Source organism: Colossoma macropomum, unplaced genomic scaffold, assembly GCF_904425465.1.
Source record: "Colossoma macropomum unplaced genomic scaffold, Colossoma_macropomum, whole genome shotgun sequence".
Classification (NCBI taxonomy): Eukaryota; Metazoa; Chordata; class Actinopteri; order Characiformes; family Serrasalmidae; genus Colossoma; species Colossoma macropomum.
In genome coordinates this window covers 25,033,372-25,046,951 of record NW_023494793.1, presented here as the reverse complement: position 1 = coordinate 25,046,951, position 13,580 = coordinate 25,033,372, and the positions used below count along the sequence as shown (strand labels likewise).

At 38.6% G+C, this 13,580-nt stretch overlaps 1 protein-coding gene across 1 annotated transcript; it reads right to left on the bottom strand.

Annotated features, from left to right (window-relative positions):
- Positions 1–1,424: 1,424 nt before the first annotated feature.
- ubiad1 (UbiA prenyltransferase domain containing 1) lies at positions 1,425–8,281 on the bottom strand. Its single transcript, XM_036578928.1, has 3 exons — positions 8,048–8,281; positions 6,173–6,774; positions 1,425–4,718 (listed from the first exon to the last, which is right to left on the bottom strand). The coding sequence occupies exons 2-3, from the start codon at positions 6,723–6,725 to the stop codon at positions 4,231–4,233; spliced, it is 1,041 nt and encodes a 346-aa protein (XP_036434821.1). The 5' UTR covers positions 6,726–6,774; positions 8,048–8,281; the 3' UTR covers positions 1,425–4,230.
- Positions 8,282–13,580: the final 5,299 nt, after the last annotated feature.

The window sequence follows — 13,580 nt, the reverse complement described above, 5'->3', positions numbered from 1 at the left end:
TATGGCAACATATGGATTTCAAATATATGACTTATATTAGCATATGTGGATTTCCTTTTTGTCCAACTTATATTTGTCACATATGAACATATATAACTTACTTGAAATTGGCCATTTTCGAATATGAGCCATATATTCTGTATTTCTGTATGGGAGACTCAATGAGTGACTACAAATAGCGACATTATATTCACTCTTCCCGTCTTAAAAGAACATAATGACAATACAGTGGACTTGACTGCAAAAAAATGAATCACTGAATCGGATGTTCGATTGTTTGAAACTGGCAGTTCAAAAGAATCGGTTCAGGAGACTGAATCGAGCTTTCCATCACTAGTGTACGTTCTCTTTTATGCACCGCACATGCGCGGACTCCTTACATTAGCCTCAGTGGCCCCAACATTGGGGTTGTCACTTTCAAACCTTACTTTACCCTCCCTGGATGGAGTCGTATTCGTAAAACACGCAGACCTGTGTACAGGGTCCCTAAAAGAAACAGCTGGCCTTGAGATGATTTTGGTAGGATCTTCACAGAGTGTTTGTGAATGTATTATAGCTTTTACAGCTTTTATTTGGGAGAATCGCTATTCGTTGTGCGGTAGCGCCCTCTGCAGTTCAGACACAATAACACATCAGACCACAGTAAACAAATAAATCGTACTCGCCTATAAAAATATCACATTTTTCGACGTACTTATTTATCCTAATCATATAGCGTTTTTAATTCAAACTGCGATGTTTCAAAGTAACTAATAAAAAAAGACAAATGGCAAATTACTTTTTTGGTGACTTGACAGCGTTCATACGACTACTTATCATGTTTTTGTTCTTTTTTTGTTGTTTGGGAACTAACAATTGTTCTCTTACATAACTGTCAATGGTAGAAAACTGGCAAAATTGTTAATGTGTTTTCTGCTGAACAGCAAACAACAAACATTTCACAAATGTGCGGCATAAATGTTTCACATGAGCGGTGCCATTGACTTTAAGCATGCACTTGAGAAAGGGAATGCCTGCGTCCAAAACCGCATACTACCATACACACTTAAAAAAGATGGGCCTTCAAGGGTTCTTTAGTAAAGGGAATGGTTCTACTTAGAACCATGAGTTCTATGTAGAGCCAATTCATGCTTAAATGGCTCTTCGGATTGATGGAGAATGTATTGTGTCACAGGGGCTCCCATTACTGTTCACAGCGCTATCAACTGTTTTCTGTTATATAGCTTGATTTTGTCATGATAACCCAGTGAAGACTACATGCACCATTTCCATCATTATATCAGCATATCATAAACTTATTACTCCAGCAGTCAAAACTGTGACAAAGAATATAATGTATATTTTCACATCTCTTTTACCAGCACAGTTTAAGATCTATCATCAAGCATTGGCAAACCCCAGAGAGATGACAGAGTACTTATTCATTAGTGGCTACACAATTTATTAAAAAATTGGACACAGGCTAGTGCACAATTTCTTGTAGTGTGCCCATCACAGGCCCATGACAGGCTGGTCCATTCACTGATGGCTTTAAGGAAAGATAAGAATGGTAGTTCAGCAGTCAGGTCAGTTGCCAGAACACTGTATGCCATTATATGGTTTGAGAAGATGGACTTGATCAGACGTTCAAACATGTCATTGTACCGGTCTGGGCATCTTCAAGCAGGCAATAATAGTTTTAAATTCACTGGCAGTCTCAGAGCAGTCCTCTAGACTGGCAAAAATGAGAGGAAGTGCCCCTTGGCAGCCCTTCATATGGAGAAAAAAATGATCGAGTGCCCTCTAGGGTGCCCCTTCCTACGATAAATTATGAAGATGTGCTCTCTAGAACCAAAAATTTTGCTAACATGTCTTAATGAGTGCCTTTCTAGTGGGGAAAAGACGATGCAGTGCCCTTTACAGTGATTAAAACTTTAGTTTCCTATTGGTGCCCTTCCAATCGAAAAGGGTGCCGTTGTAAAGTGCCTGCTATGCAGCCCCTACATGACAGTATCCCAATGGGTGTCACTTCCAAAGAGAAAATGGGATGCAGTTCTACACAGGGTACTCTTACAGGTGGGAAAACATGAAGTGCCCAGTTAGGTGCTCCTCTAATAAAGACATGCTCCTCCAGTGGATAAAATGTGATGCAGTGTTATGAAGGGTGTCCCTACATGCATGAGAATGTGGGGAAGTTTCCTAATGAATGCCCCTCTAGTGGAGGGATAAACTTAACATTCCCTGCATGCGCATTTCTGATTTAAAAACAAGCAAGTGGCCTATTGCCCTTCTGAGTGAGAAAACATGAGGAAGTGCCCCTCCAGTGGAGAGAAAACAATCTCAGTGAAGAAAATGAGACACAGCGCCCTGCAGTCTCCCCTCTAGAGCAGCCTTTCCCAAAGTGGGTGCAGTGATGACAGTCTAGGGGTGCCACCAAATACTTCGATGAGATTTTCAATTTACCTCTTAAACCCTGCTTACAATCAAAACACAGTGTATGGCTGCTAACAAATCTTTTCTGTGTTTTTGCGAGGGGGCAGTAAGTTAGGCTAATATCTAACTAGCATTCTGGTGTAATCTCATCTGCACTGTCCCTGTTTTTTATTTTTCAATGTACCCTTTAGGTGAGGTTAGATTGTTAGGTTAACAGTATTTGACAGTAAACGACATTGTAAATTGTTGTCAATGAGGAAACAAAGTATAAAATACTCATTCCAACTGTCAAAAACTGACATCTATTCCATCCACTTAAGTTTTTACTTTTAGCCACACCCCTCTAGAATGGGAGTTTTACCAATGATGCACTGCTAAATAAAAGACATAGATAAAACTGAAGCACATAAAAAAGGAGCTGAAAATGCTGTGAGAGACAGCTTTTCTTTGAAAGCTTGGATCCAAAGCTGCAACCGAGCCATAGTTTGGATTATCACTGAGAGTGTGGTGTGTGTGTCTCAGTACCAAAATGATGAATGCTCATTTTGGACGGAAAAATGTGACAAACGTTTAAATTGATCAACCATAGACCAACCATAGATCTTTGCGTGACGTTGAGGTGGGACAAGTCCAATCGAGGCAAGAGGGCTAGTGGTAGTGCTGTGTGACATGCATCATGTTGTGCAGTAGGTGCCCTTGTACCCCTGCCCTTCAAACAGCCTGAGTCCACCACTGGTTTTAAAATGTGAGCTGACCTGTGATCTCATCAGTGAATCACGATCGAAAAGGTCCAAACTATGTGAGCCACTTAGGTTTGGAATTTTATTTATTTTTAAAAGATCTGATAGTCCTAAAATTTTTATCAAACACAGCTCTTTATAGGTGACGTAACTAAACCGCATTTGTATTCTGTAACTCCCTTCTTGAAAGAACGATCTGATTTGGCTGTAGGCTGACAAGCTGCACATACTAACTGTTTAAACATGTGTGAAAGGCTCTGAAAAGCCCACATATAGACACACTTGAATATGAAGTGATAAAATTCCTTCACGCTTGCTCAAACACACAGTACATCTGGCCCATGTTACTCAACATTCGGTCCTACACAGTGCACAACGTGTAACTGAGTGGACTTGGATACCGTTTGACAACTCTGGCAATTTAAGAATTTAAGCTTGGCTATGGAATATGCTATATCAGTGTTTCTCCCACTGCCCTGCACTTACTGACGTTTTCCCTGCCCCAACACACCTGATCCAACTAGTCAGCTCATTAATAGACATTATTGAGTTAAAGTGGGTGTGTTAACGCATGAAAAGAGCTAAAATGTGCAGGGCAGTGGGCCTCAAGGACCAGGGATGAGAAACACTGTCCTATATGACACAGTTGAAACTCTGTGGTTGTTAAACAAACAATATTAATAAAATTGTACAAAGAACATTGTTCAGAAAATTAATAAGTAAATGTTCAACTTTGCTAGTTACAAAATATTCACACGTCCAGGGAATGACAATTCCTCAGTGTATCCCAAATTTGATATTTACCAATAATTTAATACAGCTCAACAACCGTGTAAATGTCAACACCTTGCACACACCAACTGGTTCGCTTTGCAGAATACTGATGTCACCGGACAGCTTCTGTTCCATCGCGATGTACTGCAAAGTGTTTGTTAGCTCTGAAGCATAAATTATACAATAAATTAAAGTCTTTGTACTTCTGAAAGAAAAAAAACTATAAATACAAACAAGAAGTACATATCCTAGTACAACAAAACAAAGGAAAAGGAAATGACCAAAAATAAAAAGAACAGTTCTTTCACAAGAGCGGCAAGCTACCCTGTGGTGCTAAAATAATACCAAAGACGTAGAAGAGTCCCATCAGCAGATTGAGCTTGGCAGTCTTTTGAGGGATCTTCGTGTAGCACTGGCTGCGGAACTGCCTCTCCAGAGGGAAGGCCATTGGCAGCGTGAGCAGCGGCAGGGCCATGCTAATGGTGTATCGCGTTGCTAATATGCAGAATAGCACGTAGGGGACAAAGAGCAGCAGGTTGTAGATGACGTACGACAGCGTGGGACCCACCAGGATGGCGAGGGTGACGATGCCCGCCTGTTTGTCTGAGTCCATGTCGCGGGTGTTGTTGCTGTGCAGGATGGCTTCGGTGTTGAGTGCCAGCGGTACGGCGTACACCAGTGGCAGCACAGACAGGTAACCCACCTGGACGGCGTGAGCAAACATGACCGCCAAGGGCCCAAAGGTGATGAGGATGACCACATCGCCCAGAGCGACATACTTCAGGCCAATTCCTGCAAACGAGAACCATTAAAAAGTCAGAAGTGAGAAAAAACAACAACAACAACAACAACAATAATAAGTATTATTGTTATTACTGTCATTGTTAACATTATTATAATTCACTGACCTCAATGCAATTAATGTTTCTAAAATTCTATGGTTTTTAATTATGGATGGAAATTATTAAGTGATTAACTGTTAACAAACAAATAAACACTTCAACCAAAGCTATTGGTAAAAAACACTCATTTAATTTAATTTACAATGAACAGCATTTTCGATCAGAATAGGTGGATTTATCACTCTAGTTGAGGAACTTTTTAATCGCATGCATGAGGTCACTACAGGCAACTGGTTCCACTACATAGGCCTACTAAAAAATGAAGCATGCAGATAAAATAGAGGATGATAGCACTACAAAGATACTGAAAGTTAACATCCAGAAGTATTATAACAAATATTTAGTTCAAAAATATTCTCTATATTCTAATAGAGAAAGTGTGATACATGACAGTGTGTGGAAACCACACAAGTACACTGAGCTAAAGTTAGGCCCAGTCACTGCATGTTTGTTTGAACTTTAGCTCGAAATGAGTGGTAAATATAATTTTAAAACTTTCCGTAGCCCATTACTGTGTACTGCAGTGCCTTCATCAACTTTGTAGTTCCATGAACTTACAGTTGTGTGTTACAAGTGTGTTCTTATATAGAGTATGTTTAATATTGCATTGTGAAAGAAGTAGCATTAATGCATCAGGAGGAGAAAAAAAAAAAAACACGCTAAAATATGGTGTGCATAAGTCACACTGTAAAGCCTAAAATAGTGTTTTAAAGAAAACTATTTAAAAATAGTAATTCAAAAAGATCTGGTTTGATGTTTATGTCTCAGATGCAAAATCAACATTACACTAGTGAAGACATGTTGACAATAGTAAATCATTCCTTTACATCCTCAGAAGTAATTGAATACTCGTTCAATGCACTCACAAACATCAGATTCATCTGCTGAGTGTCCGAAGCACAATCAACATTGCAAAGTTCGTCCACACACTGCATACAACTACACATTTCCAATAATGGTAATAAATATTGAGGGTAATAGGTCAAATGAAATCGACAGAACTGCTAAAAATTGCTCTATAAAATATTAAAGTTAAAAAGTAGTTCTGTGCAGAGCTATATGTAAGTCGCCTCACCCACAACATGGGTAAATAAATCCACTACATCAGCAATATCTGACAATTACTGATATTAAAATAACACTAATGTTGTAGAATGTGAGTAGTAGCAATATTATCATGTGTCCCTTGTGCTAATGCCCCTGGGTTGAGTATTGTGTAATGACAAAACATCTGACACGTGCTATGCTACTTACAATAACTGGAATAGCAGTGCTAGCAAATTACTTCAAAACCCAACACTGAGTTTGGTTTTGCACAATTGGTAAGTTTTTAGACACACTTACCTCCTGTATACAAAAAGGAGCTTGACAGCCCACCAAAATAGATAAGAGCCAGATGCTCGAGTCTCAGCGTAGAGAGAAAATATAACAAGGTGGCGCAAAGGCATCCCACGGAGTACAACAAGGCGCCGAACATCACCACGTCCTGCGGCTCCAATATCTGATCCACCAAAGTCCTGTCATCGCTCTTCTTATGGTCGATTCCCTTGGAGAAATCATAGTACGTGTTCACTAGGTTCCCTGCCCCATGGACCACCAGGACCGCCACCGCACAGACCAACAGAATAACAAGGTCCACGGAGCCCTCAAGCTTGTACGCCAGAGCGCTTCCCAAAGCCACAGGCGTGAGGGAAGCGCTGAAGCTCCACGGCCGCAGAGCCAAGACATACGCTGCACATTTGTCCTGCAGGTGCAAAGCCATCTTAGCCACTCTGGAAACCTTGCTGCTGTGGTTTCTCTCCACAGGCGATCCCCCTGGTGCTTTTGCCCCATTCAGTCCGTTAGATCCCGCCAACACATACGTCTCAGCACTCATCTTCTTCTTGCCCGCTGCCATTGCTACTTTAGTGTAGGGTTGTAGGAAAGTACCAAGAGGGTAGTAGTACCTGGAAGGAAGGGGTGGGCACAGAAATGAATGAATATAAGAACAAACAGTCTACTCAGAGCTAAAAAAAAAAAAAAACTAGCTGGAATCATGAAGCTTTGGGCTCTTGGATAGCACACTATGCAGCATCTTAAAAGGGGAACTGCACCGTTTTTTCAGCATAATTAAGAGATTAAGATGGAAAGAAAGTTATTCAGAATGGTTTGATGTGAAATGCTCCGTTCTAGAGAAGCTTGCCCAGCCAGAACCTTCACAGATGAGCTGATAGAAATCAGACGTTTGAAGAGTTGCCTCTAAAAGCTATATCATCTAAAGTTATTACAATAAATGCTTCTGAATACACTGAAGCCTAAGACACTGTCTTAGAGGATTTTTGAGAAGAGTTTGGCTTTAAGCTTTTTTAGTCCATTCTTGGCAAAGAGGTACACGCAGGGGGCTGTAAATCCGTTTTCTTTAGATTTATGATTATTTTACCGTTATCAACGTTTCATTCAAAAACTCAGAAGACGCGCGGGTTCACTGGTCGTGTTGAATAGTCAATAAAAAGGCTTTATGTGCATCGTAGAGATCATGACCCCTGGTTCCTATCACCACCATTGTTAAAAAACAGTCTCTAAATTTCTTTACAATGCGCTCTTTCACACCAAACCAAACTCTGAATGACTGTGTTTGCATCTCAACGTTTGAACAATGCAGGCATTTGGGGAAAATCGGTGGAACCCCCCTTTTAGCAGGCAAAAGAAAAAATACTCAACAATAACATAACATCACGTTCCGATACAGGTTTAGCTCTACGACTCTAGTAGAGTTTAGTTTAACTAAGCTACTCTGTTTTAGTTTCACTGCTAACACTTAGTATGAAAGTACTAGCATAGCAATGCCTTCAGTAGCTTTCCTTTCTATAAAGCACGGTGAAGAAGAAAAAAAAGACCTTAAATTCTCGGTCACTTAAGATTCACACATAGTTGAGGGTCAAGCAAGAAGCTGCCTCTGAAGTGACGGATTAGTTAGCGAGTTAGCCAATTACAGAGCTAGAAGTGAAAAAGCAAAAACATTTAGTTATCTACACAAACTGACTTCCTATTAGAACTACTGTTATTTATCACCGCCGACTTTGAGAAGTTTTACTGATATTTCTGACTCGGCTGAGAGGGAAAAGAAAATGGGCAAGGTTGCTGGAGGCTAATTACAGGTAGCTAAACAGCTAGTCAGAGATTAGAGGAGATTAGGAGCGGAGCTGAAGTTCAGGGCGACATCAAAACCAGCCTTCCAACCTGCTCTTGTCCAACTCTGAGAGACCGCAGGGCTATTTTATGCACTGCGGACACATCCTTTCGATGCCTTCCTCTGTCCGAGCGCAACGCGAGCCACTCACGTCCTGGAGTGAGGAGCCGCTGGAGGAGCGACGTGTCAGTTATGAGGGCATTTAGCTTAGCCGCTAAGCTAACAAGCTAACGGTGCAGCAGGCGGACGCCATTTCAGTCCAGCCCCTCCTACTGTGACACAGTTTAAACGGGACTGACGGAAACAAAATACAAGCAGAGAAAATCTGAAACTACCGTATGTAGTACTATGAGCTGAAAGGGGAGCATTTATAATAACGCATTTATTTTTTAACATGTAAAAACACTGTGAAAACTGTCACCAATGGTGCAAGTTATAGAAGTAAGTCCTGGTTTGCTTAAATAAATCTGGAATTAAACTGAATGCGGGTGAGTTTTGGGGAAGACAACTAAAGAAACACGCAGGGTGTGGAAGCAGAAAGGCCGAGTCTCAAATGACTTCTTGCTCCCTATATAGTGCACTACATGCGTCGCGGCGTTAATAAGGGCTTCTGCATTTAAAAAGAGCACTATTAGGACAATTGGAACTGAACCAGTGTTAAACCTTAAAAACCGTCAAAGCTGCTGAGACTCACGTGCAAGCCGCTCCCACCTGTAGTTTTAAATTTATTTTGTAATAAACATGCTATAAATACTAGTTCTAATTATTTTTGACATGTTAGAAATTAAATTCTAACATATCAAAATTCAATTTTACAACTAGAAAATATATTTTAGCTGTAAACCGTATTTATAATTTATAGTTTTATAAATATAAATAATTTATAAATATTTTTCCCTCACATTATGAACTAGGAAATGAATGAACAAGCCACAGATTCTTACTACTGAGAACATAAGTACATAATAAATGGAATAATATTTGATACATTTCAATCCTTTCTTGTATTTATAATGCATTATAAATGCATATATATATATGTCAATAGTGCATTTATGTTTACAATGTTCTTCTGAATAGACATTACAATGCATTATGAAACCTACCATTATAAAGTCATATACTCTTGTTTTAGACAGTGTTTTGCCCGTAACAATAACTACTTATAGGGATTTATACAAGCTACTACCAGGAATTATAAAGTATTAAAATTGATATAACAGCAAGCAAGTTAGAATAGAATGTTATAAGGTTATAAGACTCCATGGTTATAGTTAAGGTATTAAAGGTGAATTTTACCCATTTCTCAAAATTTCTGCATAATTAAATGAGTGGTTTCATGTGAAATGCTCTGTTCTAAAGAAACTTGTTTGTTCACAGTACTGGTAATAGATACTAGATGTACAAAGCTTTTAATGCCTAAGAGAAGAGAATAGAAAGTTACACACAATAGTTACAAATACGTTGCCTGATGTGTGAGACACTGTTTTACAACTGAAAGTTTGAAAATGTAATTTTAAAATACGTGCTTTTGCCACTATTTTACCATTATTAACATTACACATAAAAACTCAGAACACACATGTGTAGGTTCTTTGTAGGTTTTGGATAGTAAATAAAATGACTATATTTACACTGTAGACATTTTGACTCCTGGTTCCTATTACTACTACTGTAAAGACACTGGAGCTGTTTTATTATTTGAAGTATTATCAAATACAGACCAAAAAAAAACACAAGGAGTGTTTCAGTCCAGACTGCCGTTTGACTGAGGCACAATACAGAGCAACCAATCAGAACAGAGATCAATTACACATATCAGTCTTAAATTGAACTCAGCAAATAAATAAATAGTGTCCACTAAATTGAGCAGAAAAAAAATCCATATTTTAGTCCACTGTAAAAGATGTGTTAACTTACTTTCACTTAGAAAATCAACAAACTGTAATTTGACTGTTTTGCATATGACTGTATGTATTAAAAGGGGTGAATCATAGGTAGTAGTAGCCAGTACCATAAAGAAGTTAAAGAAGGCTCAGAATGAATTTTGCATGCTCACCAGATTAAGCAAGTGTGTGTAATTAACAATGCAGTTGGAAATATGCACCAGATCACCAATGAATCAAAACAGACTGTCTGTGGCGAGACTAAACATCTGAGCATTTGTATTTGTAATATCTGCACCACACAAGACGGTTTAAAACAGATGCTTTTCCAAAGCCATTCATCTCATGGAACTCCATAAACAGAAGGATGAGTGTTGGTAAATCTCTAATCCAGCACTGACTGACTTCAGCATTGCTCAGCTGCTTTCCTGTACTTGTTAGCAGAGGAGGGTGGAGTAGCCTAAAGTCATGGTCTAGTTTAAGGAACTTCAGTAATATAATGATGCAGGTAGACAGAAGAGTAGCTACCAAAAAACATTAGAATGAGGAAATGTTATCTCAGTGATTTTGACTGTGGCATGATTGTTGGTGCTAGATGGGCTGGTTTTGAGTATTTCTATAAATGTGATTTTCACGCACGCCACTCTTGCTCACAATGGTGCAATAAAGGAAAAAAAAAACATTCAGTGAGCGGCAGTTCTGCAGATGGAAATGCCTTGTTGATGAGAGAGGTCAACTGAAAATGGCCAGACTGGTTTGAGCTGACAGAAAGGCTACTGTAACTCAGATAACAACTCTGTGTAAATATGGCAGCAGAAGAGCATCTCGGAATACATAACCTGTCGAACCATGAGGCGGATGGACTACAACAGCAGAAGGATCAAAACTAGACCGCTGAAGACTAGAAAAACGTAGCTTGGTCTGAGGAATCTCAATTTCTGCTGAGGCACACAGCAGAATTTGGCACCAGCAGCATGAATCTATGGACTGAACCTGCCTTGTGTCAACAGTCCAGGCTGGTGGAGGTAGTGTAATGGTGTTGGGAATGTTTTCTTGGCACACTTTGGGCTTGTTAGTATCAATCAATCATTGCTTGAATGAACAGCCTATTTGAGCCTAATTAAGGATTAGTATAGTGATCCTAATAAAGTGCTGGATGAGTGTATGTAAACACTGTTAAAATTTCAAAATGTGCTGTTCACTCCCAAGTCCATACAGTTTATAAATGGAAACTAAGCCAAAAATACAGCCAAGTTTGAATTACTTGTCTTTGTGATGTCACGAAAATCAACGCATTTATATATATCAACCTATTTAAAGAGTAACCCAGCCTGTTCATGCTGAAGTTATAAGGAGTGTTTCAGCCTTGGCTGCTTTTTGAATGAGGCGCAATACAGGGCAACCAATCAGAGCTTGTTTACATATAGCTGTCTTAAAGGCACAGTAACAAACAAACAGCCTGACTAATTCTCTGAGATAAAGAGTGGGTTGGAATTACGACTATTTTGTTGTATAGACCCACACAAATGTTCTAAGTGGATCTACGGGGAAAAATACAAACTTTATCAATGCCTGCCATGACAGCTCGCCCCAAAAATCACAACTTGAAATCCTTTCTTGCCTAACACACCTCGTAACCAAACACATTGTCCAAACACAACAAAAACACTGATAGAAAAGTGTATGTTCCACTATATCTAATGTATATGACCTGACATCCTAAAATATCTAGGATACTGTCTAACAATACAGTTCTGTGCAAAAATCAGAGACCACCATTTTATTTATTTAATTTCTGAAACAGCCATTAAGTTATTCATTTTTCAGTATTATGAAAAAACACACAGTGAAGCCTCAACAATTAAATATAATTTCATTTTTTTATGATTTACTGTGTCCAATCTTGCTTTCAGTTTTTCAAAGAAATCTGCAGGGATATTTTTCCACACCTCCAAAGTTCAGTCTGAGAAGTTGGTTGCATTTCTGCTTCTCACAATCCAAGTAATCACAAATTGAAACTCTTAAATTTTTGGGTGAATACAACCTTACTAGACATTTCAGATGACCAGTTTCAGTTTTCTAGTGAACATGTTTTTATTTATTTTTGTATCTCAGTAACAGCTTCTTAACAGTCACACACTCTTTTAGACTCAGTGTTGAGTTGTCTTCTCACAGCAGAAGGATGGACAGAAACCCCTGTGGATTTTTTCAGATCTGAAGTAAGAGTGGAGCTTGTTTTCTCCTCTCTCTCAAAGATGAAAGCTGTGAGTTGTGTTTATCTGATGGTGACAGTGTTGGTGGTCTTACATGGTCAATAGGAGTCCAATTTTTTCTAAATCTTTTAATATTTCTTTTGAACTCCTGTTTTGTTCACTTACTTCCCTTTGACTTTCTTCTTGCTTATGCAAGTGAGTTATTATTTTGGTAGTTACTTGTGTGAATGTTGGTGTTTGAAGGGAAGCATAATGTCAGTGACTCCTTTGGGAACAACTTTTGTTGGGAGGACACAGCTGGAACTCTTCGGTTTTAAGATTGGAAGGATGCAGTTAAATTGGCAGGAGCGTGCACAAAATTAAAGAATGGACAAATGCAATACTGACAGATTTAGCTTCTATGTAATTTTCTGTTAAATATTTGTTGCCTGTTTTTTTTTTTTTTAAATGAAAGAAAAAAAAATAAAAAATTTCAAACAGCTTTACTTCAAGTATCTGCAATTCATTAAACTGCTTGTATTGTTTCAACACATCCTCTCATCTTCAGGACGTATCATCAGAAGGGGGTTCCTAGTCTTTAAACAAAATCATCTCTCTCTAGAGACGAATGCATCACAGCTGTAGGAGACAAGAGGCATGTTTACAACAGATGTAGAGACGGTCACATTTTTCATTTTGGCACAAATGTCCCTTTAATTTATCTTCCGAATTGTATGTAAAATGAAGAATGTGTCTTCTGCTTTCAATTATGATAAGAAGTCTTTGAATAAGCACAATGAATATAAATACAGTTTTCTGCTTACTGCTTGAATTTTCAAGGCACTAGGCGAGATATTATATTTAGCTGTTGAGGCTTCCTAATGGCCGTTTTGACTGGGAAATGAATATTTGAAATTGTGGTCTCTGGCTTTTGCACAGTAGCCGACTGTACCTAAAACAGTCTTCTATACAACCCCATAATCCCACAGTAACTGATGTCCTATAACACCTGAACCCACCTCATATTAATGTAACCAGTTGCCCCCCTCCTCTGTCTGTCAGACAGTCATCTCAACTGAAGTAAAGCAGAACCACACTATGGAAGACCATTCCCGACACTTAAAGTAAAAAAAGAAAATCCAGCTCCTAATTATAATTTTTTTGATATTAAGTGAATGGCTATGCTATTACTTAGTGACACTACGTCATTATTTTGAAATACTATCTCATTATTTTGAGATATTATCTCATTATTTTAGATGCTTTCTCATTATTTTGAGAATTGTTTGCGTTCTTCTGAGATGCTGTCTCATCAGCTAATATCTCAATATAATGACTTAACATTTCAAAATAATGACTTAGCCTCGCAAAATAATGAGATAGTATCTCAAAATAATGAGATAGTACTAAAAAAATAATGACTTAGAATCGCAAAACAATGGCACAGCAATTAATTTAAGAACAAAAAATAGGTGCTGGATATTTTTTAATTTGACGTATCGGGA